The sequence below is a fragment of the Dromaius novaehollandiae genome, chromosome 2 (assembly GCF_036370855.1).
Source record: "Dromaius novaehollandiae isolate bDroNov1 chromosome 2, bDroNov1.hap1, whole genome shotgun sequence".
Lineage (NCBI taxonomy): Eukaryota > Metazoa > Chordata > Aves > Casuariiformes > Dromaiidae > Dromaius > Dromaius novaehollandiae.
Window position 1 is genome coordinate 77,661,232 of NC_088099.1, and position 27,697 is coordinate 77,688,928.

General features: G+C 36.5%; 1 protein-coding gene across 5 annotated transcripts in view; it reads left to right on the forward strand.

Moving 5' to 3' along the window:
* The first annotated feature begins 4,954 nt into the window (after positions 1–4,954).
* LOC112988249 (zona pellucida-binding protein 1-like) overlaps positions 4,955–27,697 on the forward strand; it is a 28,660-nt gene continuing 5,917 nt past the window's right edge. Inside the window, exons 1-7 of one of the 5 annotated variants that reach the window (XM_026108597.2) lie at positions 4,955–5,136; positions 12,691–12,870; positions 13,236–13,361; positions 18,325–18,540; positions 21,209–21,258; positions 23,633–23,795; positions 27,220–27,381. In XM_026108597.2, the coding sequence (XP_025964382.1) occupies positions 5,055–5,136; positions 12,691–12,870; positions 13,236–13,361; positions 18,325–18,540; positions 21,209–21,258; positions 23,633–23,795; positions 27,220–27,381 (979 nt within the window). In that variant the 5' untranslated portion in view covers positions 4,955–5,054. The remainder of the gene's footprint in view (positions 5,137–12,690; positions 12,871–13,235; positions 13,362–18,324; positions 18,541–21,208; positions 21,259–23,632; positions 23,796–27,219; positions 27,382–27,697) is intronic. The other 4 variants (XM_026108598.2, XM_026108600.2, XM_064506808.1 and 1 more) reach the window with 4 other exon arrangements.

Genomic DNA, 27,697 nt, shown 5'->3' on the forward strand with positions numbered 1-27,697 from the left:
CATACCAATATAGTTTAGTAATTGTGAATATTTTCTGATAGAGTATGCTGTGAAAAAAATTCCCATTGACAAATAATTATGCTGCCACAGCAGGCACAACCCACAGGACTAATTCATATAGTTAAATACTTTTAAAAGTTTTACTGAGTTATTGTATGTAAAGGTAAAACAGGCAAGTGATAAGATAGTTTAAAGTATAACTACATTTTATGCCTCCCTAAAAATCATTTTGGTAGAATAAAATATGTAGAACATATTAATAGAATGCATGGGAATGCATTAGATTCTTCAGGTTAGATAGGAACTGCACTGATGGTTTATTTTCTGTAAGAAAAGTTTGATCTGTGCATGCCTTATTATATCTGTGCAAACACACTGTAGGCTTTGCCACTGCTGGGTTCACATCATATCTAATACCTCAAACTGAACTGACAAATATTAAGTTACTCATACTCTGTTACTGAGTATGAACACGATGCCTTGATTTTTTTAACCTCAGAACTGCTGCATTTCTCCAAATAATAACTCAGTTATTTGCCTCCTACTTCCTTCTTTTCCATCATCATCACAAAAAATCATCTAAGGTTAATATTTCCCTTCTTAAAAAAAAACCTTTCAAAAATTCCAGGTGCTACTTGGTTTTGTACCAAGTCAGCTGGCTCAGCCCCTACTTTGCATATACTCATGCATGTGCACCACTTTATCCATGGGAAGGGGCTTAGGAATTGAAGTTCCCTCCTCAATTAACTCACCATGAGGTATTCGCAATCCAGGTAGCTGCTGGCTGTTCCACGCAGAAGGCTGCATACCAAAGCAGGGGACAGGTGATGGGAAAGACAACTTTTAATTACCCATTTTTCACCTCAAGAGGCTGAGTTCCATGATGAAAAGGGAAATGAAAACTCAGAAATAAAAGATACTTTTTTTAAACAAATAGCAGCAGCCGGTGGGGAAGACAGCATCCCTTCGCCAACAAATTGTTCCTGAGACTACTTCACTGGCAACACTGAAACGCAGGCCGAGTGTGTGTCATTATCTAACACCAGATCTGGTTACTCAGAAGAGGTGTGTAGGTAACTGATCACCACCTGCAGTGGAAACCACAGGGTGTAACCTCAAAATCATTTTCACAACAGCTTGACACTTCCCTTAGCTGGTAGTAACCCAGGCAGCAGAACAGGATGAAAAGTTCAGACAATGTAAAAAATGAAATTTCTGCCCACCCTGTCTGCCATGAGAGAGAAGCAGGATGGAGAGCTGGAGGTGGTACTATTGGAGCCCCTTATAGAGGGAGTAAGCAGCTGTTTTATCTGGTTGTGGGAGTGAACAAACCATGCGCCAGCCTATGAACCCTAGCCTCTAAAAATGCTCTGTTAATCCTGAAATACTGGGTTGTACCATCCCTGGGAGGTACCTCAACACAGGAATATCCTGTGCCACTCTGCAGCCTTGACAAACAGTATAGAATTCAAGTTTGCATAGTTAGGAGTTTCTGGTACTTGAAATTTTATATCCTCAAAGTTGATTGTTACCTTTTATACTGTTTATATTTTATATCTTTCTAATATTGGACTGCATTCTAATGCAATATACACTCATGACCTGTTCTATTATTAAGAGAGCAGCATAAAGATCTTAAAAGTGACCAGCTAGAGCCACCTCCATAAGATTTTCAGAAAACAATGTACAACTACAACTTGGAAAAGAAGGTTTCTCCAAAATGGCAAATCCAGTATAACTTACAGGAAAGAACTGGCACTTTTGCTGATCGGAAGACAAGGGAATCAAAATTACTGCTCAGATACGAAATGTGGAAAGTATCAGTGTAAAGTAAATGCAATGACTTATCAGAGAGTGGAAAGCAATGTAAGTCTGGATGCAAAAAAAACAAAGAGAAAGGGGAAAGCTGGGCTTTTTTAGTATTTTAACATTAGCCACTGAAATTTCCAGACTAGAAAATATTGCTGATCTAGTCAGATAGCAATTTGGAGGAAGTATGCACACTAATAGTTAAGAACATAGTCATCTCTTAGAAAGTAGTGAATCTGATTAAATAAAAACCACGGCCAGGGAAACTTGGACATTATAAATCATTAATTCCCTTTTACCAGTTTTAGGTATTATCGAACAGACTGAAACCTGAGTGGAAGAAGAAAGGATTTTTCATTTGCTTGATGATATATTAGAGCAGCTCCAAATGCATGCTTGTTTTATTATTCCATGATTCCTTTATACAAAGAAAACACTAGGATGAAATTGGTATTATCCAGTAGTGGGCACTGGAAACTATATTATGGAAACAGAAATACCCTGACAGAATCAGATCTGAGTCCTTCTTGTTCAGCATTCTTCCTCCTATATCAATACCTACTAAATATTTCTGAAAAAGATACAAAAAAGGTACAATGTGGCTTGATTACTTTTTTAATAGTTTCATCTTTTTGCTGGAAGGAAAACAAATGAAAAAAGCTAGCTGGAAAAAGTAACATAACTGCTAAAGACAAGTGTGATAAATATTCTTTCTGGAAATAGGTTATAAAGCCCATATGAAGGAAAAATGAAGTCTGAAAGGAAGTGCTTGAATTATAATAGTTATAGAGAGTTAGCAATAATTCATCTGAAGCAGAGGTTTTTCATCTGCATCTTGAAAATCTGTGGCTAGAATTTTGGTATCAAACTGAATATATGGCATTCAGATTAGAAAACAGATACCCCCTCCAACCCTATCTTCCCATTTCTCCCAGCAAAGCAAACCCATTTTACCCCTCCACATCAACTCCTTCTCTTTACCTTGATGTACCTGACCTTAATGTTTAACAGTCTCATAACCGCCTCTGGTGCCACCATATATAAACCCACATCCTTCCCCTACTTTCCTTTCCTATCTCACCTGGTACGTTCCAGAATCCCTTCTCAACAATTTTTTTTCTTCACAGTCAGTTTAAGGAGTCCCTCAACCTGCCCTGTGCTACCTGCTGTCCATGTTGTGATCAGTCCCGGGGAGTCACAGGCACTTCTGTGGTGCCCCATGGACTACCTCCAGACACGTGTATCCAGCAAGTCCAGTATGTTACTCCTGGCAGTGCGAATGCCTGGGCCCAGCTGGGATTGTCCTACTGCTTACTGTCTCACAAGACATAGTGTCCATACTCACATGCTGACAGTCTCCTATATTCCTCCAATAACTTACACCACCCTGCCATATATGGTTTTGTCTTCTATGAAAACTTAATAGGATTTCTCTTGGCCCACTGCTTTGTGGTTGTGATAGTAAAACTCTAATGATATACCCCAGGTGAGCTACAAATACACATAGAAGTCAGATGAGTAGACCAGCTGCTGGCCTCAGATGGGACTCCAAGTGTTATCCATATATAAATGGAGCAATAACAAATGCACATTCAGCACTCACAGGCAAGCCACTCATTACACAGCATTTGCAGTTTTGCCTTCTTTTGTATAGCTCTGCAACTTACTACTTTTCATATCAGATTCATATATGCAGTAACCTTTGTTAATAACCTTTGTTAATATAACCTGCGCAAAATATCACTCTGTTAACTGGAGGCACTTGCTTAATATCCATATATTTGGCCATTACATTAAAATATCCTTGTATTTGGCCCACTTTATGGGTCACAAAGTGAATTTGAGCAGTTACTCATGAATGAGATCATACAATTATGATAGATCACCATAATGATGAAAACATTTGTTTAAATTTTCAGTAGCAGTCAAAAAAGCACATTTACTATCAGGATTAACTAGAGAAGAAATAAAGAACAGAGCAAAGAATGTTATTGTGGGACTGTATAAACCCCCAATTTGCTTGCGCATCGAATTACATGGACAGCTCTGGTTTACTGATCTCAAAAAGGATATAACAAAAGTGGAAAACGTTCAGAGAAAGGCAACAGCAATGATCTAGTATATGAAATAGCTTCATAACCCAAATGATCAAACTCAGCCTCTTCAGCCAAGGGAACAGGTCACAGAAAGAGAAATTATGGCCATCTACAAAATGATGAACAAAGATAAGAACTGATGTTGATCATGTCCTCTAATACAAGAGTGAGAGGATATTACACGAAGCTTGTGGGAACCAAGTTCGAAACAAACCAAAGACTGTGGGTACACTGGAGGAGGTGCTTTGGCCAAGGAGTTCCACTATGGGTGCCAAAAGTTTGCATGGATTCCAGAGAATAATGAAAATCGTGGATGAGAAATCCACTGAAAATTACTAAACACATAGGAATCACATTTGGTTCAGGAAATTGCTGAGCAGAAAATAGATGGAGCCTAGGGGAGTGTTGCCTGAAAGTATCACATACACCTGTCCTGTTTCTACTTTTCCTTGGATCAGTTTGTAGCCCTCTGTGGAAAGGTCTGAGAAGCTCCTCAAGCTTCAAGTGGGAGAGCAAGTCATGCTACCGGGGCAGTGGCAGCAGCATGCCAGCATGCAGCTTTTGGGATGTAGCATGGGGTCTGCAGCTGCTGCGTTGCCCTGGCATACCTTTGAGGGCAGGAGGCCAGACTCAGCAATGCCACTGCTGTGCTCTTCCCCAGAGCTCTTTTCAAAGGTACTGTATTTAACTGTCCCTCTGTGACACTCCTCGATCATCTTCTCTCCTGCAGCTTTCTTATCTGATCTGTACACCAGGCTCTTCTCTCCACAAGCCTCCCACAGGAAATCCATTTCCTATTAATGACCCTTTCAACTCCTCAATTATGAGCCCCAGCACCATCACCATCACATCGTCATTCAACCTACAGCTTTCGTTCAATCTGTCTGCTCCTTAAGAGTGTCCTCTACAGGACTGGGCTAGCCAATCTCCTTTGCAAAAAACTGACATTAAAACCTAATTCCACAGAACAACTCACGAAGAAAAGGGACTGCGAGGAACGACGTCAGGGGCCCGCACTCGGAGGCTTCGCCGCCGCCGCCCGGGACCGCCCTCCCCGCCGCTCCCTCAGGGGCTCTGCGACTCCCGCCCCCGGGGGCACCGCCCGCGGGCGGCAGCCGCCCCGCCCCCCCGCGCGCGCCTGGCCCTGACATGGCGTTAACGGCGCCTCCACCCCGCCGGGCTCTGCTTTCCGCGGCGGACTCGCTGCTGCTACTACTGTTGGGGGCGGCGGGTGAGTGAGCCCAGCGCTGAGGGAGGCCAGCGTTGCCTGCGGCCTTCACCTCCGCGCCTCCGGCGGCTCTCCCGCTTCCTCCATGCCGCGGCGCCGGCCCGCGGGGCCTCTTCTGAGCTCTCCCCGCAGCGGGTTCGGGGAGCCGCCAGCGCGGGAGGCTGCTTCCGCCGGCGCCGGGTTTTGCTCCCCTCCTCGAGCGGACTGCGCCCATGCGTCCCCGGGCAGGGCCGTCAGGGCTGTGCTTGGCCGAGCGCTCAGTGTGGCTCGGCAGGGTTAATTTGGGGGGGGCAGGGGGGAGAAGGCTGACAAGCAGTGAACAAATCACAAAATCACATGTGTGTGCCAGGTCTGTTGTGGGGTTTTATGCTTTTCATGCTTATTTCTCGAGCTCAGGCATCTTGCCCTCGACTGTTAATCTTTTTTCAAAGCTCTGTTGCCACAGCTCTATTTCTTAGCGCTTCTGCTGGCATATCTCTTGGCCGTGCTATTTTATTCCTCTTCCGCTTCTGCATAAGGCTGTTAGCAAACCTTTTTTTTCTGTTCTTTTTTGTATAAATTGGTTTGAACTACCTTTCTGCCAGGCCTCTTATTTGCTCATGTTCAGAGAAACGTTTCAGATGCTCCCGTTGTCAGTCTTGCTGGCACTCAGTTTTACAGGCAACTCGTAGTCCTAGTGTTGTGGGGATTTCGCTATTGCTTTTTTTTTTTTTTTTTTTTTTTTTTTTTTTTTTAGATTGGTTTCTAGACCTCTTGGTTGCAAAGAAAATCCTGTGTCACCTCTAAAAACAGGTGACAATAGAAAGAACTGATAACATTTCTAAATAATGCAGTCATCAGGCTGTTCTTGAGAATCTGACCTACCGTTTCTGAACACTGGGAGATGATAAATCAAGATGGAAACTTACCTTTCCTTCTACACTGATGTTCAGCAAGCGCTTTTTCTTTTTTAGTATAAATTCTGCCCATTTCTTGTTTCTTTTTATTCAGAGTCTTCCAACAGAATCCATGCTAACATTCCACTCATTTTCTTTGCTCAGCGGGGTAATTTATATACCTATATGTTCAGTATACACTTTTTAAAAGACAATATTCATGATCCTGTGTAGATAGCACATTTGACTGAAAACATGACATTTTGTGACTATTTATGTAATTTTAATGTCTTTTTTTCTATGAATTAAATTAAGAATCTATCAAATAATGTGTGGCTCATATTGAAGTCAACAAAAATTAAATGATGTTCTGGGTCTTTATTGCAGTTTTAGAAAAAATCTTTAGTTTTTCTGGGTTTTTTTGTCTTTTATCATTTCAAAGGCGTTGTTTCAATTTTTCAAATCTACATTCTGCCTTGTCAGCATTGTTCAGTACTATGCATGAGCAGTACCTTCTATTCCCATTTTTTTTCCTATGCTTGTTACTTAGCATTTTAAGACGTTGATCATAATACATAATTTGAATACTGTTTTTATTGTAAAATCATAAAAATTATTAGCATTAAAAGTTTGTTAGTAGGTATTCTAAAGCAAGAAGATAAAGAATATTCCATAAATCTTCAAGATCAACTGGAGCTATAGGTAGTAAGAAACTTCTTCAGCTTTAGTCTGTATTACCTCCCATCTGTTAAAGTTGAATCCATATGACAAAAGTAGCAGAACGGACAATGTCTGTTGCCCCAGTGCCTGCCATTTTAACCTAACTCCACATTCCTATTTGCATTTTTGCAGAGTTGTGAATGCCAGCGGTTGAAGACTTCTCATTCCTGAGGGATTTAGCTGCAGTGGCTGGAGAGATTACTAACCGTAGTTGTGGAAACAGTATCTTCTCTGACTACAGCTAAATCTAACAGGGATTTTGGCTTTTCAAACCAGGGCTTCTCTCTGAGGATATGGGATTTCTTGGTAGCTGGCCTAAGACTAGAATTTATTGCCACAAAAACTGTGAAAGTTTATGAGTGTCATCACTTAAAGATCTTTTTTCTTTTTCCTGTAAGGGAATGTAAAAAACATTAATAATTTGCAAAGGTAAAGTTTTCCTCATAGATGCAGATACAAGATATCTTGTTCTTCTTTCTAATTCTGGAAGGTGTTCCACTTAAAGACACTACATCTCAGGATCTTTGTAGTTGGAAATAGTCCCTATTTATGATGGAATCCAAATTAAGCTTGCTAATAAATTATTAGCATTGCAGGTACAACCGCTAGTGTGAAGGTTATTGTCTGCAGAAATAACGAGCTGCTATGGATTTTGCTAACTCCAGTGTAATCCAGACTCTTTAAACACAATTTATTGTTTCATTTGGTCAGATAAGTTACCAAATCTTCTTCTTTTCATCTCAGTAATGCGCATCCTACTATGATATTTTTAGGTTTTATAGCACATGCAGTAGCAGTGTTCAAGTGTGGGAAAAATATGTAATCAAAAAACAATTAATTACTAGCATCAGTCTTCATCTGCCTGCTTCAGGCATAGTTTATCATATAGCTAAATATTTAGGTAAGAATGGTGGCATTGATTCCAGGAGCTATGAAAAACATGGAGTTCTATCTACCATTCACTGCATCCTGCATATCTCGTGAATGGAGCTCTTACTGTATCTAAACCTTACGGTAAACAGATATCTTTCTGTAAGTTGTGGTCTTATTTTCAATTATACTCTTACCTAAAAAGTACCTAACTATAAGAACATAAAAACCCTGGAGTATTAACACTGCCGGGATAGCTTTAAAATTAATGCTTCAAATCACAGAAAAAAAGATTTGTGTGTAGACTTTTTTGTTGATACTTACATTAGCTCATTTTGGGCACTTGATAACCAACCTTTAGCAACTCAGCTCATGTTGTGCCTTACGTCAGTTCTATTTGAAGAGCTCTGCATGTTAAAAAGAGTTAATATAGTGCTACTGGCTTCATTCTTATCTTGAAACCTAAGCAAGAGGAGAGAGATAAACAGTGGAACGAAGCATGCTTTCTAGATATATATGTATTAACATCAGTGGATTTTGACATCTGGATTTTATTTTCAGTTGGCAAAAATACCAAAAACTGAGCCTAATTAATAGTATAGTTATTGTTTTTACACTAATACAAGATAACAGTGGCAGGGAGAATTAAGGAACGAAAACTACGAGACTTTCTTAACTGAATGTGAACTCCTGGTTTATTTTAAGCTTTTCCTGCTTGGTGAGACTAACCATAAAACAAAGTGACAGCCAAGGTACTACAGATCAGTCCATTCAACAGCAGAGTGAATGTGTGAATCTTGTTCATATGGGAATACCTTATTTTTACAAAATTTTTAGACTAAGGTTCACAGATTAACTGTGACCTTGTTAATTATTCTGTATCATATATAAAAGTGCCACTATTTATAAAAATAAATATAAAAATATAATATATTGTTACATATGTATATATACATATAAGCAACATATAATATATACATGCTTGTTCTTTTATATTTTTTATCTTTTATATTTTATCGTATGTTTCTATAATTTTTGAGTCTGTACTTTTATAGCATTTCTTTAATAAACTTTCCATTTTCTGTCCATTATTTTCAGCATTAGGAATATTTTGGAGCATTTACAACATAGAAATGTACTGCTTATAGGAATTACATGAATTTTTGTTTGTGGTGTGCTTTGAAGATGTAAGCTGCTATATATTTTTCATATAGCTGTTTCACTAGATGTTTAGAGCCTTGACCTTTCTGGGAGACAAGCCTATATGTTTTTCAGAGTTTTACCTGTTAGTATTTAATTCTTGCTGCACAGCTGCATGATTTTTTATGTGCTTGCAACATAAAGTCAGTAGGCTTTATGTTGTTTCCCTAATGCCTTCCATACTCCTCTGAAATTTGAGGTTTGTATATTTGTGGTAAATTATATTGGTAATAAAATGATGATGGTAAAATTATTTTTTACAGGAATAAAGCAATTAATGATTAACAACTGCTAGATATTATATGAGGCCCCGTATACCAGAGAAAAAAATGGTGCTGACACCTAATGTTTATTATGCAAATTCTAATGTACTAAGAATGTAATTATTCAAATTCTCATGTCCTTCCTGAATGATAGACAAAAATTTGGTAACTTCAAAGATCACCTAACATGCTGAGGCAGGTTTAGTTTCTCTGATTCTTTCTGGTTGTCTTCAGTGGCATCTCTAGCTGTAATTTGTTTTCCTCATTTATTGGTTTCCCCTTTTCTGAGTTAAGGCTGCACTGCTAAACTTTTATGTCATTTATAATATTTTCATTGCTCTGTTCAGAGAAGTTCCTTGAACAAGCAGTGATTTCCAAGGTATTAACTTCTTTGCCCACAAGGGTTGAAAGCTGGAGGTGGGCAGGTAAGTGGGTGTTTTCACTCTCTTGAACCATCCAGTTAAAGAACTTCCTGTATTGCTAGTGACAAAAAGTATGATTATGGATTTGGCTTGTTTTCATGCCAACAGTTTGATACATTTTGCTTTAGCAGAGGTTTAGAAACTCTAGGAGTGGTAGTTTGTTCTACTTGTTGCAGCGGGTCCTAAGGCATTTAAAAGGTTTAATAGAATTATTCATAATACAATGCATAACTGTGCAAAAATTACATAAAGTTCCTGTTGTGTTAGGTATTATTGTATGTCATTGATGACTTGAGAAATCAGTTGGTTTTAAGCTCAGGCCTTGCAATTGAAGGAGAATTCACAGGGAAAAAATCCTTAACCCAATAAGGGTGTTTCAGGCTTCTTTTGGTAATCATGAGGTGAAACAGGTAACATCATCAGAACAAAAGAAAACTGGGAAACTTTTGACTGCATGAAGTGAGCAAGAAGGCTTGTGAAGAGCACAGCCAATGAAATTTTGTTTTAGGAGTTTGGTTTGCTTGATTAGCTTCAGCTGAAGTTATGTTACTCTGCAGAATTTTGAAACTCTTCTTTCTCCTCTTATAAGATATTTTAATCATGGCATACAAGCTGACGTACCTACAGAAATCAGCTGAAGAAATAAAAAACTTTTAGGATCAAACTCATTAGCATTCACATTTTGGTCTTTCTTTTACCTAGCTGCCTATGAATGTTTTAAGACCTTTATTACCTTTGCCTTCCTGCCAAATTTTACCAAATTAGATCAGTATTTCCAAAAGTTTTTTGTGGGGACATATAGCAAACTGAATTGTTCTGTAAAACTGGTTACAGGAGCCCGGATTAAAAATACAATGATGTCTGTAAGAAATTACGTAATAAAAAAGTCATGTTGGTGGCTGCTAATGAGGATGTTGAAAGACGTGAGGTTTATTAAGCAAATTTGTGTTGCAAAATTGATAAGCAAATTAAATAACAGAACACAGCTAGTCAGTTAAGACTTACAAAGACCTGAAAAGGACAGCAAAAAATACAATAAACTTCTGCAATTGCAATGTGATTTAATTTTCTAAAATTTTGTATGCCTTTTGTAGGCATATTGTATGCTTTAGGAATATCTTCTAGCATTGCTAGAGTAAGAGTCCAGTATGCAAGCCCATAAAGATAAAGTCAATGATGTCACTTTGACCAGTAGTAAGAAAATAAGATAATAAGAGAGTAAGAAAGGCAATTGAAAGCAGCAGGATAAAGAGTTATGTAGAAAAATCACTAAAGTTTCATTAAAGGCTTAATTCTACTCACTCTGCAGGTTCAGAGTACCTAGCATATCAGATGTCCAAAAAAAAAAAAAATCTAAAATGAAAGAAATTGCAAATGTGAGTAAGTTTCTTCCTCCTCACATAAGAGGAGTTTAACATGGACGAAGAAGGAACACAACTATAAACTATCTAGACAAAAAGACTTGGGAACTGCTTCTCAAAAAATGGGCCTTTTCCTAATCCTTCCCAAAACATGGGCTTATGTTTCTGATTCCAGAACACTAGATAAGTAAGGCTAACGAAAGGTTATCTCTTTGTTTGTACCCAGTATGAAATACTTTAGTATTTCAAGGTACTCTACAGAATATCTTAAAATAGAATTTACACTATATTTATTTAAGTAGCAAATGTAGAAGGGTCAACTCTCCAAAGCTCTGTATGAAAATTGATCATCTCATGCAGTCATTTTCATATTGCAATGAAATATGAAAGTAATGGACTTTCTTGATACAAATAGGAAGGCATTCTCGATTATGTTCATTCAAGACCATTAACTCCTGTATTTCTCAAGTATTAACTGACTAAATCAGAAAACAGGAATGAAAGAGTCTGGAAATTAACATGATATTTTTCTCACCCAATCTCTTATCAAAAGATGGATGAATCGTACTCTTTTTTTTTTTTTTTCCTCCTCGTGGAGATTTGGCTAACCTCTTCTAAAATACCTCCAATGACAAAGACGGTAAAACCCCCTCTGGCAATCTGTTCCTTGAATTATCATTACTGGTAGGAGGTTTTCCTCAGTCTCGTGTGTTGCAATTTATTCTCCTGTCCCAGTGGGCATCGAAAACAATGCCTTCCTCTTGGCAGTACCTACTGTGTATCTGAAGACATCACCCCTCTCTTCTCTTTGAATGGAGCAAAGCTAATGCTTTCAGTCTTTCCTTACAGGTCATGACTGTCTCGTTTGTTCTCTTCTCAATCACCTTATGCTTTCTTGAAATGGGGTGCCCGAGTCTAGACACAGCATGGCTTATTTGTGCAATTGCATATTTCTACCTGATGTTATAAACTTCTTAATGAATTGCATCTTCTCTTTTCTAACCATTTGTCTAATTCGTCTGGGTCGTTTTGAATTTTGTGCTGCTGTTCAATGTAGTTGTAAACCTCTCCGGCTTAGTACTGTGTGCAAATTTTATTTTATTTTCTATTGTGTCTATACCCACCAATCCTAATATTAAATCCTCATAGGAGATTAGCAAGTAATGACTAAAAATACTCTTTCCCTTTTTTTAGACCTAAGAAATATATTATTTGGCTTTATTTCAATTTTACTTGCACTTGCCAATGATAAAACCTAGGAAGGGTGTAAATTATTGCTGCAGTGGAAATTGGCTGTGACTTTGAGTTGTTTTAAGATTTGTTCTTAGTATGGATGGGACAGGTTTCCTCATATTTCACATATGTGATTGGGCAATCTTATCTTTCAGACTACTTCTAGGGCAATTGCATGTTTACTTATTCTTTTCAAGGAGACTTATTTGCTTTGACAGTACAAATGTTATTAAAATTTCCCTTTTTGAAACTTAATCTGAGAAGAATCTTTTTATTCTGTCCCCTGTAGCTAAAGTAGTCATCACAAACACCAAGTTTCATCCACATACATAATCTGGCAGCAAGTAGTCAACTTTCCAAATGTTTACGTATAACTCAGTACCGTCTACTTCTGGAATCTGGAACTTGGTTTAATTCTTTAAGAAGGATGTAAATTTTTTTTCAGAATAGGAACATCTAATATAACACAAAGCGGAAAGGCAAAATTACATGGTTTTGGTATCACAGATCATTGAATATTTTAGACCAGAACTGATTTTAATTTATTTTTGATTGTTAAAGTTTTTAGTGTTGCACTACTTGTTTTTAAATGTGATTGACTTGTATTGATTAGCAGGAAGCTCTCATTTCTTGGATAAGACTCAACTCACAAAGAAAGGAGATGCACACTTGAAACAAGAAGGTATAATTAGAATTCACAACTCGGTGGCTCCCTCTGAACCCATGAAAATAACATCTATCCCAGATGTTCCACAAACACCTCATCAAATACTTGGAAAAGAGAACTCAACTGGTAAGCCAAACATTTCTTGAGAAACCTGATTATTCATTTATATTAATCTATGTTCTGACATTTCATAGTTATTAATTATCTAGAGAGTTTTGTTTTTTTCTTTTCCCCTCACATTATTTCCTATGCAGTGATTGTATTTCTGTATTCCATGGAAGTAAAATTCACCTCTATCAAGGCTGCTAGATAAATGACACAAGAAATTAAAGCTTTTTTTGTGCATATACAGAAGTCAGCAAGGCCTGTATTTCACACAGAGGTTCACTTTGAAATATTGGCTATCTTACAATAGTATCAATTGCCTCAGTATTCATTTTGATCTCAAGCTATATTTTCATGTATCTAATGGCATTGTTTGTTCTTTTTAGTTCCAGTGTATGTTCCTATTAATTCCAAAGGCTTAATTCTTAAATGCTTGACTGAAAAGTTGTTAAAGCAAGGAATAAATCATCCAGAATATCAGTGGGTTGGTCCCATGGGCTTGATAACTAAAGGTAATTATATTTTTAATATCTACAGCTAATTTAATGCATTCTGATTTAATTTTTGGTTTATACAGTTTTGTAGTACAGTGTGCAAAAATACAAGTAGTTTATAAAAAGTCTTGTATTTGCAAAACAGCAGAAGTGGATTTTAATGAAAAATAATAAATTCAGAACAGAAACACAATGCTGTATTAACCATTTGAATTATATAACTTTAAAATTCCAATGCTGAAATTATGACTTTAGAAATTATTTTATGGAGAATCATGTATTTATAGGTTAAAAGTGGACGCAAGTTAATTTGAATGACTTGACATGATGCCATGCTAACAACAGTAAATGGAATAGCACTTCAGATTTTACATATAAACTTGTTAAAAAAAAACAGTTAAAACTTCTGTGATTACTTCTCTCTGAACTAGACTGTATTTAGCTAGAAGGAAGTTAAGGATTTGTAGTCAGTTTCCTGTATTAATGTAATGTTTATGGTTATATGACTTCAGAGAGAAGATAGGTGTCAATTTGATTTGGAGGAAAAAAGTAAAAAATAGAAGTTGTTTTTAAAGGTGGAAGAAAGAGAGTTATGAGAATGATCAGGGTGGAAATGATGCAAAGGAACAGAAGGAAGAAAACAATTAAGAGGAAAATAAGAAAAAAAAGAGAACAGTCAAGTTAGTTATGAAAATAAGACAGTAAAAATGTGATTCCATTAACAGGAATAAACAACAGGGAAAAATTATCAAGAGGGAGGGTAAAATAAAAGAGTTAAAAGGAAAATAAGTAATAATCAGATGTATACTATAGAAATAATACATGCCCTACAAAGGCTTTGCATTGTCTTTCTCAGTAAGAACTGCTAAATACAACACTTCAAATTCAGTGAGGATAGGTTTATGATTTATGACACTGCTATATATCTAGAGAAGCAGAAGGGACGTCCTCAAAATATATATACCCTTCCCCTAAGCTCCATTCAAAATGAGCAATTATCAGCTATTGTTTTGTACTTTCACTCCCTTCCAACAGTTTGGAAACTGATAGTAGATCTGAAAAGGAGACTGGATCACAATTTTTTCTTTGGGCATCTATACACAGCTTCTGTTCTGTTTTAGGATATTTTAGGGAATTAAATTAGTGTTGGCCTTCCTCATTATGTGAATCAACTTTTTGTTTTGTTTGGAGGCTTTTTTAGTGTAAAATAGGAACAGAAACACCTTTTTTATAAAGCATTTCAATAGTTAGAAGTCAAAAACGTAAAATGGGCCTCTTCCAAAGCAACTAGATTCTTTAGAAGACCAAGAGCTAAGTGTAATTTGTCATGAATATGTCTCTAACATAATAGTCTACTTTCATTTCACTATTATTACTTGTAATTCACTAAATATTACAGATTTAAGTCTGAATTCTCCCTTCTGCTATTAAAAAAAAAAAAGCTGTCAGGGTTTGAATTTTCTAAATATTTCTTCCTGATTATCCTTTTCCTCTGTAGATTGTGTTTTGAAAGAAATATATCACCTACACATATGCACACTCACACAAAGGGAGAAACAAGTCAATGTAGTGCTTTGGAGACATATAGAACAAGCATTTAAATACATTCTTAAATACTTTGTTCGTTAGAGGTTGTTAACAAAAAAATGTTACTTTGTCTTGTTATTTATTTTATAGTATCTCAAATATCTATTTCTAGACTCAGAAAGACTTGTTTTAACAGAAGGTGGTCTGGAGATCTATAATATTCATGCAAGCGACACTGCAAGTTATACCTGTAAAGTTACCTATGTACATAATGATAAACATATGATGACAGAAGTCTGTTTTATGATCTATGGCAAGTAAAGTTTAATTGTACTGCTTTTTGATTTATTCTAATATCATTATATTTTTTCCTCAGGCTTGGCATAAATATAGAAGTAGCTTGGTAATAGTATATTGGAAAGAAACCCTTATACGTAACTCTTGTATACAGATATACTTTAAAGAGACTGCCCAAGAAAAATATAATGAAATTATCTACAGAAATTATGTTTACTGCTCATACTGTTTATGATCTGCTCAGACCAAAACATTTTTATGGGTATAGCTCATTCTTTCCAGTAGGAAATCAAATGATTATAAAAGCTAAAGTCATAAAGGGCTGTAGTTGGTTAACTGCCCTTTAAACACTTATGTCTAGCACTGAAATCTTCAAAACTCCCATTTAAATTCCTTCTCTAGCTACATTTTTAAGAGTAATATCTATTAAGCTTTCATATTTCTGCTGTTAGATGTACAGACTGTTTTCAGCTGCTAAGTACTTAAGTTAATGGTCTTCATATATTTGGAGCATATGCACCTTTTTCACCCCTGAGGTCCTTAATGTCACATATGCTTCTCAAAAAACATTCAAAAATGACGTGCTAGTCCATCTACAACAGAATTATATTCTTGGGACCGTTCTGGATACTTCATCAAGGGCATCTACAGGAAAAAGTAAATCTATTTAAAACAAGAAAGCCTTATCAAGCTCTATATAAACTTGATCTTGAGAATAAAATGGAACAAGAGATAGAGCTGGAAGATGTAGAAAATAACTAGCTTTTAAAAGAATTAAAAAAAAAATCCAGATATTGTCCCTTTCCTTCCAAACTAAAAGCAGCTCAAATAGTAATTAAAATTATGCTGTGATGCCCTCTACAGGATTTCTAAGGGGGACACAACCTTGGTTGCTGTAATTAATCTATCATTTATTTTTAATATTAGAGTTGAAGTTCTGTTTTAAAACCCCAAGATCATGATCTGCTCCTCAGTTTATCAAAATACATCTTTCCAAGACTGTGCCTAGATATTTCTGTATTTAATTCCAAGAAAGTTATATTCATTCTTAGGAATTTTAGTTTACTGGCTCTAGCAAATACAGATCTGGGCCAAAAACTTCATACAGTTTGTGGACTGTTCTCAGTTCCTACTGTGGTCCATGGAAATTGAAAGTATGAAGCATTTCTTAAAGGACCCTTATCACATCCTAGATCCAGGTAGTAAAATTCTGGGAATAGCCACATTTCTAAAATGCAAAATAAGTGAAGAGACCAGCAAAATGTTTAGCATATGTAGCAAAATTTTTCCAGCTACTGAAAGCTGGAAAATGTATCCTTGGGAAACTATGATATATTAAAAATAATATAATTAAAAGTCCATCGCAGTATGCACTGAAACTTTAATAAAGGTGAACAGCAGCTGCACATGCATGTGCTAAGAATAAATATTTCCACTATGGTCTGGTATGAAATATCTACTCTGCTGTACAAAATTAAAAAACAGAATATTGCTGAATGATAAAATTGCTACATACATGCTCTTAATGCCTTTATCTTAATCTGGATCAGTACATATCTGAAGTAAAACACTAGTGTATAAAGGAAATTCAGATTAACTATTTAGTTTTGGAAATTTTATTATATCATTGACAGCAAATATTGAACAGCTAGTTCATTCCCAAAGATTGTCCCAGTGATATTAACTCAGTTGTGTTATTAAGGTAGGTATTTTCTATTTTATTTTATTTTTTTACTTGCTGAGTGTGCTTCTTCTAACTGTAAAACCAAAAATAAATACAAGTTATACTGAATAATGACTTACATCATCAAAGCAAGAAAGATCACAGTAATGGTAACATTTTGTGCTTCATGTAGTTCACCACACATAGTTTTGATGCAATAAAAATGTTGTCACAAGTTCAAAGAGAATTTCTGAGTCTCTGACCCTTTCCTACATTCCTGTTGTTTGCCTGTGTAGTTTTTTAAACATTTGCCAAGAGAAACTTCTCTCCATGAACATGGCATGCATATTACCAGATTTCAATCACAACCATGCATTTTTTGAGTACTTTTAAACTTGGACAAAAATCACTCTTAGAACAACTAAATGCATCCTAATGATGTTTACCACTATTGAGGAAATATACCATGCATTGTTCATTAGATCAGCAAGGGTAGCTCTCATCTGACTAGGCAGGCATTCCTAGAATGCATTATTTCTTATCCTATATTGGATATTTAAATTACATCAGATGAATCACCCTAAAAATCCTTATTTCTCTCCATGGGCTATATAGGAAGCATAGGTAGCTCATTCAGTCATAGATGTCTATGGTTTGAACATCTAAAAGGTACGTAGGTTAACCCAACTTCAGGTTCAGTTGTATTACTAGAAAGGATTCAATGATTTAAAAAAAAAATCATTTCAGATTTGCAAATGGAAACAGTTGTGAAAGAGAAGTAACAAGACAAAATAATGGAATAATAGAATTCTGTATTGTATAATCAAGATTGTGTTAGCTCTTTCAGCATCACAGCTAATCTGGTAGACTTGTAAATTAGCTCCCTGGCATGTTCCATGATTGGCCTGCCCTGATAGTTATTACTGCTGCAAATTTTTGTGGTTGTTAGGATTATTCTGGGAAGAGAGAAGCAGCTTTGCTGAGAGGTCTGCCTGCTTGAGCTTGTTGGTGATGGTATATCACAATCATAACACATTAATAAAGGAAATTAGATTATTGCCATTTCTTCCATTCCACCTTCTTAATAAACATTGTTATATATTTTCATTTCTCTCACTCTGCCTGCCTTCCCAGTTTCTCCCATAGTAACCTTTTGAAGCTAGAAAGACAGTATTTCATAAATCATACATTGGGTGATATAATTGCAGTATAGAAACCATAATTTCATGAGTTTCATTTAGGAACTAAACATGGGTGAGATTGTGATTGGGGTGCTTAGACAGAGTCACACCTCTCTATTTACCCTGTTACTCCCACGGTGGCCATTAGTTGTGAAATAAAGAAAACAAACTATGTACTACACAGAACAAGAAAGTAGGTATTCAAGTTACTGTAGTAGCATGCTGTAAGTATACTATGAATAGCTAACTGGGTTGAGATAAATGCTGGATGAGAAAGAGTTTAGATAGCTAAGGGAATTTTCATTTTTTACAGTGTATCATAAGCCAGGGGAAAGCCTACATCTGGCATCAGAATTCAAAACAGAAAGTTGTGAAACCAGTGCAGTTGTTTCCTTTGGAAAAAGACTAGAAGACTTGAAGAAATTAATTCATGACTTGCAGTGTGGAATTCAGCAATGGAATATGCAGTGCCATGCAGCCACAGATACAATAGCAATGATAACACACAAACTTACATTCCAGTTTGTAGGTAAGATAGATATTTTTCTTTTAGTTTTTCAAATTACTTCCATGGGACACAGAAAAAGAGCTGCTGTGATAATATAACATTTATATACACACCCATGAGCACCCAATTAAAAATGTAGAGTTCATGTTCTGGCCATATCCAATTTTTATGATATAACATCAGGCTGGTTAACTCCTGTAAGTTAAAGTGATAGAGAGCAGTTTTATTTTCAGCAGAGGAGTGCACCATCTCTGCTGAAGGTGAGACCAAAAACTTATTTCTGTTTTTAAAGATCATTTTTTTCTAAATTGTCATAAAAATCACATGGCTGAAGTTTCTTGTAATTGTTTTGTGTAAGAGAGGTTAGTTTGTAATGGCAAGTAAATGTTCAGTGATAGCTACTGCGGTGAAAATGGCCTAATAGGAAAAAAAAAAAAAAAAAGCTGGAAATGATAGCAGGGGCTACGTGATGAGAGATTGTGGAAAGCTTCCAAGAATATGGAAGAAGAGACATTAGTCTACTTTCATATTCTTAAAATGACCATAATCTTTGTGTAATAAAACGTCAGGCCAAACTGGTTTCTGTCACCAACCCTACGAGCAACTCTTCAAACTTTTCCAGCTGTTTCTGTAGTCTCCACTCTGCTATTACAAAATCCACAGGAACAAGGGAGAGCAATTAGGAGACATGATATATTATCTACCTAGTCCTAATTGTGTAATTCTAGGTTAACCATAATGTGAAGAAATAATCAGTAACTCCTACAAATAACATTTTTCTTTTGGGGAATAAAATAACACTCTAGAAAATCAATTGCAAAAAGCTTTGTAAATACTGAGTTAAGACTCTGTGGTGGTATCCCATGCCTTAGCAAAAGTCAAATCAGGCACACTGAAATTTATGAAACCGAGGACTATGCTTGTGTTATAACACTGGCCTTTTTAAACAGTGCCCAGATATATGTGTAACACATACTCTCACTGTGCTTTTCAATTTTATTAAACTGCAGCAATCTAAACCTACTGTTTTTCTGTTTCACAGAAAAGGCCACATATGACAATTTTTTAACTGACTCACGTACATTATTCTATACAACGCTATACTGACATGACCTTAAGCCCAGACACTGACAGTTTTCACACCAAGACCTCCACAGGATGCTACCATTGATAGAACCTGTGTAGTGCAGCACAAGAATTAAGGACCCAGGATGTCTTAAACTATACTGAAAGCATTCAGAGGTCAAAGACACACAATTCTCCACATTGCTTGGCATAATTAAAACCTAAGTTACTTTATCTTCATGACTGTTCTAATCTGACAGCTGAACTGAGTTAAAATGCATTCTTTAGTTTTGAAATTTAAACTTGCATTTCTTACACTTTCTTCTTTGATTTACTCGGTCTTGTGTGAGCTCTTAAAGCTATGGTTCACTGATACTGTAAGTCCAGCATTAGGGTTCTGAGTAGCACTTAAGAAAACATTACAGCCATAAAATACTAAATGCTGATCCAGAGCTTACATTGCCAGTTCAAACTTGTTAAAATGAAAAAACTGACCAGCTGACAGATTAATAACACATACTCAGAGCAGATAGCATTTGTTTTCCTGCAGCCAGCATAAAAGCTAGACAGCCTAAATACTGTATCTTGACTTCTGGACAAATCAGGAGAATCTAGTCATGTGCCTATTTCTGATCTGGATTATGTTAGTACTCAGCTGAGCTGGGTAGCACACAGATCTGTAGTTAATGATAATGGAACCATAGCCTCACTGGCAGCAGCTTGGTTTCTACAAGGAATTACTGGCTGCAAATATTTAAACTTACTTTCTTATGCCAGAGGAACTGAACTTCTGCTGGCTACTTACTTTTCTACTTCTTAGAAGGTTGTTAGCAGTTATGTGACTAATGTAAGCACTTGCAGCTGGTACTCAGAAGCTGCTCTTATTACCCTGCACTGGAGGAACAGTATTGTTGCTAACTCAGAGAAAAATGACCTGCTACTGGGGGATGCATTTTAGAATGCAACACTGAGGTGCAGTTTAGAGATATCTTTTTAATCTTTTTGCAAACTCCAGAAGGTGTCAGGACTTAGAGCCAGATGATACTGTATATAAATTACCTAGCAAATAAAACTGTCCATTCTGCATCTTTGATTGCCATTTGTATTTGAAAACCAAAGTTACAGTAGTAACCTGGAAAATTCAAACTTATATTCTAGCAGAACACTTCTTTAATACTGGGATATTAATTTCCCTGCATGTTCTCTTTTGTATGTAATGTATATGTAAATATATTTAAAATGGAATTTCAGTTTTCTACTTGAATGCTTATACTTAGTAAGCTGTCATTTTTTTATAAGGTGATTTTTTTTCATCAGCAGCATTACTCATGATCACAAGGCAAGAGAGCAAACAGACTTCTTGCCATGTACTGTATATGTCTATTGTATATAGCCACATGATATGTTCCCTGTTCACATAGAGGTAGGGAAATGGGAACAAATAAAAATACAGGACTAGGCAGAACATGCAAACCATTTGGTGATCTATTTTTCATCTTAAATTGTTTTGAAGTATAAATTGTTTCTTAGTGTAGCAGCCCCTGTTGTCTGTGTTAATGTGAGTATTGACTGAAGATCTCTTTTAGTTAATTTTCAGTTTTTCCTTTTGCATTGGCATTTACAGATCCCTGTGAGAGTTCAGACTGTGAAAACTCCTCCAGCTGTATCAAAAAGGTGCAATTATTCATTAATAATATGAAAATATATTTTTAGAAGTTTGATCCATGTTTACATTTCTGTCCTCATGTCATTGTATTAAAAGCCTGTATAGTGAAGGAACTCTGCATGCAAGAATAAATGTAATAGAGAACCGTATTGTCATTACAGCCAGAAATAACAACACTTCAGAGATCTGTGAATTTGTTGTGCAGACTGATTTATTCTTATATTGTACTGTTTTTTCCCGAATAAAACCAAAATATAGGAGAATTTCTAATTTTCAAACACCATTACAGTTGGCTTTAAGAGAAACACTCTTTAGATTCATCAGGAACACTGATAACTGAATAGGCATGGAGATGGAGCCAGTATTGCCTTTATAGCACTGACTTCTCAGATTATTTTGAAGGCCTGTTGCTGACTCTCTCTCTGTAAGCTATTAGCTCTTCTGCATGTTATCTTTCCAGTGCCTTCCTTACCTGTCAAACTTAAAAAAGGTTACCTTTACAGTGTCATTTCCAGTTCTGTCATACATTTTAACTATGTAGTTTGTTCTCACTTGAACATCACTGCTTTCATGTATGAACTTCTCAAACTCTGTGCAACCAGTTACATATTACTTACATTTTCCATACCCTCCACTCTCCTGGGCTAGACAACAACATGGGTGATTTATTAAATAGAAGTAGACTGCAGCTGGACCAACAAATACATCCAAATGTAGGATGACATCTGGGCACATTTTCTGCTTTTCACTGAATGTTTGGATAGTGCTGCAGTTACAGAATTTGATTGTTTGGTACAGCTGCTGCCCTTCTGATAGAATAATTCAGGTTGGAAGGGACCTCTGGAGGTCACCCCTACTCAGAGCAGGTCCAAGTAGAGCATGTTGCCCTGGGTATTGACGAGCTGAGTTCTGAATATCTTCAAGGATGGAGATTCCACAGCCTCTCTGGGTCTTTCCATTCCAGTGTTGACTATGCTAATGGTTTCATTTTTTTTTACTTATATCTAATTGGAATCTGCCACATTCCCATTTCTGCCCATTACCTCTTGTCCTATCACTGTGCACCTCCAGGAGGAGTCTGGTTCCAACCTTGGTATACTCTTCCATTAGATAGTTGAAGACAGCAATAATATCCCCTCTTCACCTTCTCTTCTTAAGGCTAAACAAGCCAAATTCTGTTAGCCTCTCCTCCTGGGTCACTGGAGCCTTTCCTCCAGCCCCTAAATCATGCTGGTGGCCTCCAGTGACTCTCTTCAGTATGTCACTTGTCTTTCTTGCACTGCAGAGCTTAATACTGGACAATACTACAGTCTTAGAAATGCCAAATAGAAGAGAAGATTCACTTCCTTCAGCTACCTGGCTACACACTTACTAATATAGCCCATATGCAGTTTGGCTTCTTTGTCAAAAGGGCACATTGCTGACTTATGTTCAGTTTGTCTACCCAGAATCCCCACAGATCTTTTACTGCCAAGTAGCTTTCTATCCAGTCAGCACTCAGCCTGTGTAGCTCCATTGGTTCCATGTGTGCCATGCAGAACTAAGCCAGTGCCAAAGTGAGCCACATCTTCTATGACATTCTCCCCCAGCATTTATATTCATCTCATATCAGCTGGTACCCAGTTACTTTCATCTGAAAATGAAAAGCAGAGCATATTCTCAGCTCTTCATCTAAAGCATCTCAGCTGATTTCACATAAAGTTTTGAAAATATACCCAGTGATGTCATTTTGCAATTTACAGTTAATGACCTCCATTTCCTATGTAAGTTTTGCCTCAAACTCCTCAGGCCAACTATTCATGCATATTCATAAATCTCAAAGCCAGTCCAAATGTGCGTATGAGTTTATATTGGTTCAACTGAGCACACTAGTAAATTAAATTGTAGCCCAATGCATGTGGGAGAATAGGATTATATACCAGTACAAACACGGTAAGTAAAATGGTGACAGTAGAACAGGGAACACTGGAGGGGGCACTGAACAGGTCTCTTACAACCCCTGTGTCAGAGACTGATATTATTCATCCACAACTTTTAATGATCATATATTCTTAAAAGACTTTATTTATTCCATGTTACAGTTTCATTGGGTTTAGCTGTCACTTTGCTGCAAGTCCAGGAATAGCTTCCCTACTGCTTCCCATGCTGTTCCAAGAAAGCAGCAATACATATTCCTCAGCAAGGTGACAAAAGCTATACTATCCATGGAATGAGAGCTACATCTGCCCCCTTACAGTTCTCTTTTTCCCTCTTTTCACCCACCTCCTGCAGAATTTGCCTCTCTTCCTGTTCCAGTAATCATAATGCTGGCTTTTCATGGCTCTTTCTATCCTGCTACTGTGTCATTGTTGGAATCACTGTCATTGGTTTCTCTACTTTTAGGCATATACCAAGATTCACCAATTTTTGAGAGTGCTAAGATCACAAGATCACAATCAGCAGATGCATTATATTCCTGGAAGCCTTACAGGTTTGAAGATAGACCACTGCAAACCAGGATTTGGTAAAAATATAAGCAATAGTACAGTGTGCACAGAATGTTGCAGTAAGTTTCAAGAATTTGTTTCTAAACAGATATCTAATTACTGTTGTTAGGAGAAAATATGTTCTTCCTGGTTTGCAAATGGAAAGCATCTTGACTGTTAGCATGATGTTTTAATGATGTAAGCTGTAATGAAGCAGGTATCAAACGTTTCATCCCAAGATACTTAAAACACCCCCAAGATATTTAAAAATTAGGTAACGAACACAGTTTAACTAACACATTAAGACGTTTGCACAGATGGAGCAAGCTGTATCATGTATATATTTCATTAACACAAACTCTGCAGAGATTGTTGTCCATCACACAACCAGCAGTTATTTTGACATGGATTGTTTTGTGTCTACTGGGAGGTTTCAGATATGGTCATTGCATGTTAAAGAATATTTTTATCCTGCTGAAGCCCAAAACTAACTCACTGAGGAAAAAGAAAGAGTGCATTCCAGTTTGATTCTAAGCAGGCCAAAAAAAGCACATTCCACATATGTCCAAGGAATATATCTTGATGAAATTATTTCTATCTTGACAATAGTGACATTTGAGTGGTGTCACATCAGTGTGAATAACCACCCAACAAACTCCTAGTCAAAAGGACCCTCTCAGCTGGAAGTACATGGTGCAGTACTTACTAGTGTGAAAAGCAGGGCCCCAATACCTACTGCTCTTCAAGTGGAAGCACTCAGTCATGCTACAGTTCTTTCCCATAGTACTGTGAGAGAGGACATCTATCCTGAGCATAGCGATTACCTGCACTTTTGTGTTCTAACTTGTGTCCACACTGCACAGAGGATGGACATTCAGATCCTGGGAAAGGAGGTGATCTTTCATTCATAGTACAGGAGAGGCCAGTCAGATTGGAGGAAAAGCATTAACTTAGGTGTGGAATACTGATTACTCCATCCATTAAGGATGTGGAAAGTTTTGTCCAGAAAAAGGAATGATAGATAAAACAATATATTCACCTAAATAAAAAATAAGAAATGTTAAGAAATGGAAAAATTAAACTTTTGAAGCTGTGATCCTATTGGTGGTTGAAGCTGTGCAGAAAAGCAAATGGATAACATAGTCCTGAGGAATTTGCTTATCATGACTGAATTGAACTGTGGTCACATGTTAACATAAAGAAGTTGCACTATTGCTCTGACTGGTTGAAAGGAAAAATACAGTGCAGGATTGTTAAGTTAAAAAGTTTGGATTCTTTGCTAAAATAAATTGTTGGTATCAACCAAGTGTTGATATTATTAAAGCTATAATAATATCAAGAGCTGATATAAGTTTGATATGAATGTAAATGAATTTGAATTCAAAGTATTCAGTTGTACAGCTAAAAATGTAAATTACAGGAAGTTAAAATATACTTAAATGCATAACAAAATTGTTAAGAGCACAGATCATTGGAGATTTCTCTAAGCAGTGTTTTATTATCCCTCCTCCTCAGTCCTACAAAACTGTGTTGAATGTGAACAAGGGAACAGACTGAAGCCTTAATGAAAAAACAACTGCTATGACTCTAGTAATAGACGAACATTAACTTTGCCCAATGAGTTCTGCTGAAATAGAGCTATACTTCTTATAAGAATTTTAATAGCAATTCATGGGAAATGAACTTGATAAGATTCCGTAGTAAAAATTTGGCCTTATCTAAGTTTAATTTAATGTGACAGCCAAGAATGCCTCTGGGGAAAATAAGAATGCTGCTATTGCACGATCCCCAGAAAAGCTGTGCAGGCAGGCAAACACACATGCACATTATTCAGCAGAAACTAATCTTTGCAGAGTTTTGGAAATTAGCAGAAAGAAATGTTAGCAGTCTTTCCTCACAAGGGTTAGCTGCAATGCAGGGAACTCATTGAAGTATGTTTTATAACACATCTTGGAAAATTTAGCACAATTTTTTTTTGAACATGAGTCCAGCACTTTTTATGCCTTCCAGCACATCTTGTTTTTCCAGAACAGTTTAGGTGATCATGTTTCAACCATGGACTATTCTCAGCTAGTCTGTAGCACTGGCAATGATTCCGTGGTCCAGTTACCCACAAGTGTAGGGAAACAGCACGTATGACCTAGAAGCTGCCTTTCAGGCCTATCAACATATGCAACATGTACTTATTCCTAGAATGAATGGTCTTCCACTATCTAGCTCTGCTAAGAATGGAACAGAAAATGAAACCAAACCTTACCAAATGTAAACAAATTTGTAATGTTTATACTGTCAAAAAATTCTGTGCTTATATCAGTCTTTCCTACAGCACTGAAATACATTATCCATGACAATTATATAAACAGAAGTTCATCGAAAATCAGATAAAGGAAGATGGAACAGAAGCAAAAAAGCCCATGATTCAAAATTTTTACAGGCTCTTAGAAACACTTCCTTTCTTCCAATTGTGTTTTGTACCCAGCCCACAGTTTCTTATCACTGAAGGAATCTGAAGGAATTTGCGCTTTTGAAATTACCACCTTGAGCTTCTTGCTGATTATAAATGAGCATGTGATATGCAGGATCAGGTTGGTTTGCTGAAACATATAATTGACAAGAGCATTTCCTTAAAAGGTAAAAAGTAAAATTAATTATTTTGTCTTTTATAAAAGACAAAAGAAGGCTAATATTACTATGCTTGGCTTTTCTTTTTGTAAACATAAAGGAATACTCATCTGCTGTTTTCTGAAGAGCGTGCTATCTACGATTACCATTATGACTCTGCTACCTAACTAACTGAGAGGGAAATTGATTTCTCTTAAGCCTGTTTAAAAATCTTTGAGATGTCATTTTATAAAATGTAATTTAACCCAAAGATCTAACATGCTGGAAAATTGTAAACTGCCATTTCTTCAAAATAAGTATAAGACTTCTATCTCCTATTGTCATCATCTTCCACTTAATACAACAACAAAACTCCACAATTTTTATGCCCTATTTATTCAAAAAGGCAGGCAGAAAAGAACTAAACATATTTTATTTCTTTATAGCATTATCCTCTCATTAATCTACAGGTTCATCCTAATGACACCCTTCCTTCTCAACTGAATGTAATGGAGTGTTAGAATCAGTTTTCAAGACCCTGGAAATCAGCTTTACTCTAAAACTGCAAATTATTAACCAACAATTAAAAGTCAGATGCTGAAGTTCTTTCTTGAAGTTTTTATTTACTTATGCAATAGATTTAGTGAACTTCCTAAAGTAAGAACTGAGTAAAAAGTGACTACAAACTTCAGCATTTTGCACCACAGACAATTTGTACCAGAGTGTTTGATCCAACAATCTTTTGCTATAGCTAGTGTTACTCTACTTATGTCACTAGACTTACAATAGTGCAGTCCCAATTTAGTGAGCACAAAATCAGGTCTATAATCAGTATCATTTCAGTTTTTTAAGCCTATCTTTTATTATAGTTCTATTCTTATATCAGTTTACTTTTTTTTATAGTAGCATGCCCACCTGGTAGAATTAGTGCTGAGTATAATACCGTATGTACGCTCTGTCCACCTGGATCTTACAATGAAAAATATGGGCAAACTGCATGCAAAAGCTGTCCAAAGCAACATACTACTGTTAGAAAAGGAGCCAAAACTGCAAGTGACTGTCATAGTAAGTTATACAATAGTAATAAAAAGAGACTGCATTGGCAATGATAGGAGTACCTTAAATTCTACTGAAGTAATAATTTTTTGCTATTTTTATATGGGATTGGGAGGTGTATTCAGTGTTTTCCCACAGTGTCATGGAACAGAGATTTTTGCAGGTAATCATAATCCATTTCTATGCTTAGACCTACTTCCTTTTGATCCTATGCCTATATGACCTGTACTCAAGGGCAAAAAAGTGTGAAGCACGTATGAAAAACAGCAAAATCAGAATAGTCTTTTGCACATGCTTAACAGGAAGGACCATACAAGATGGATTG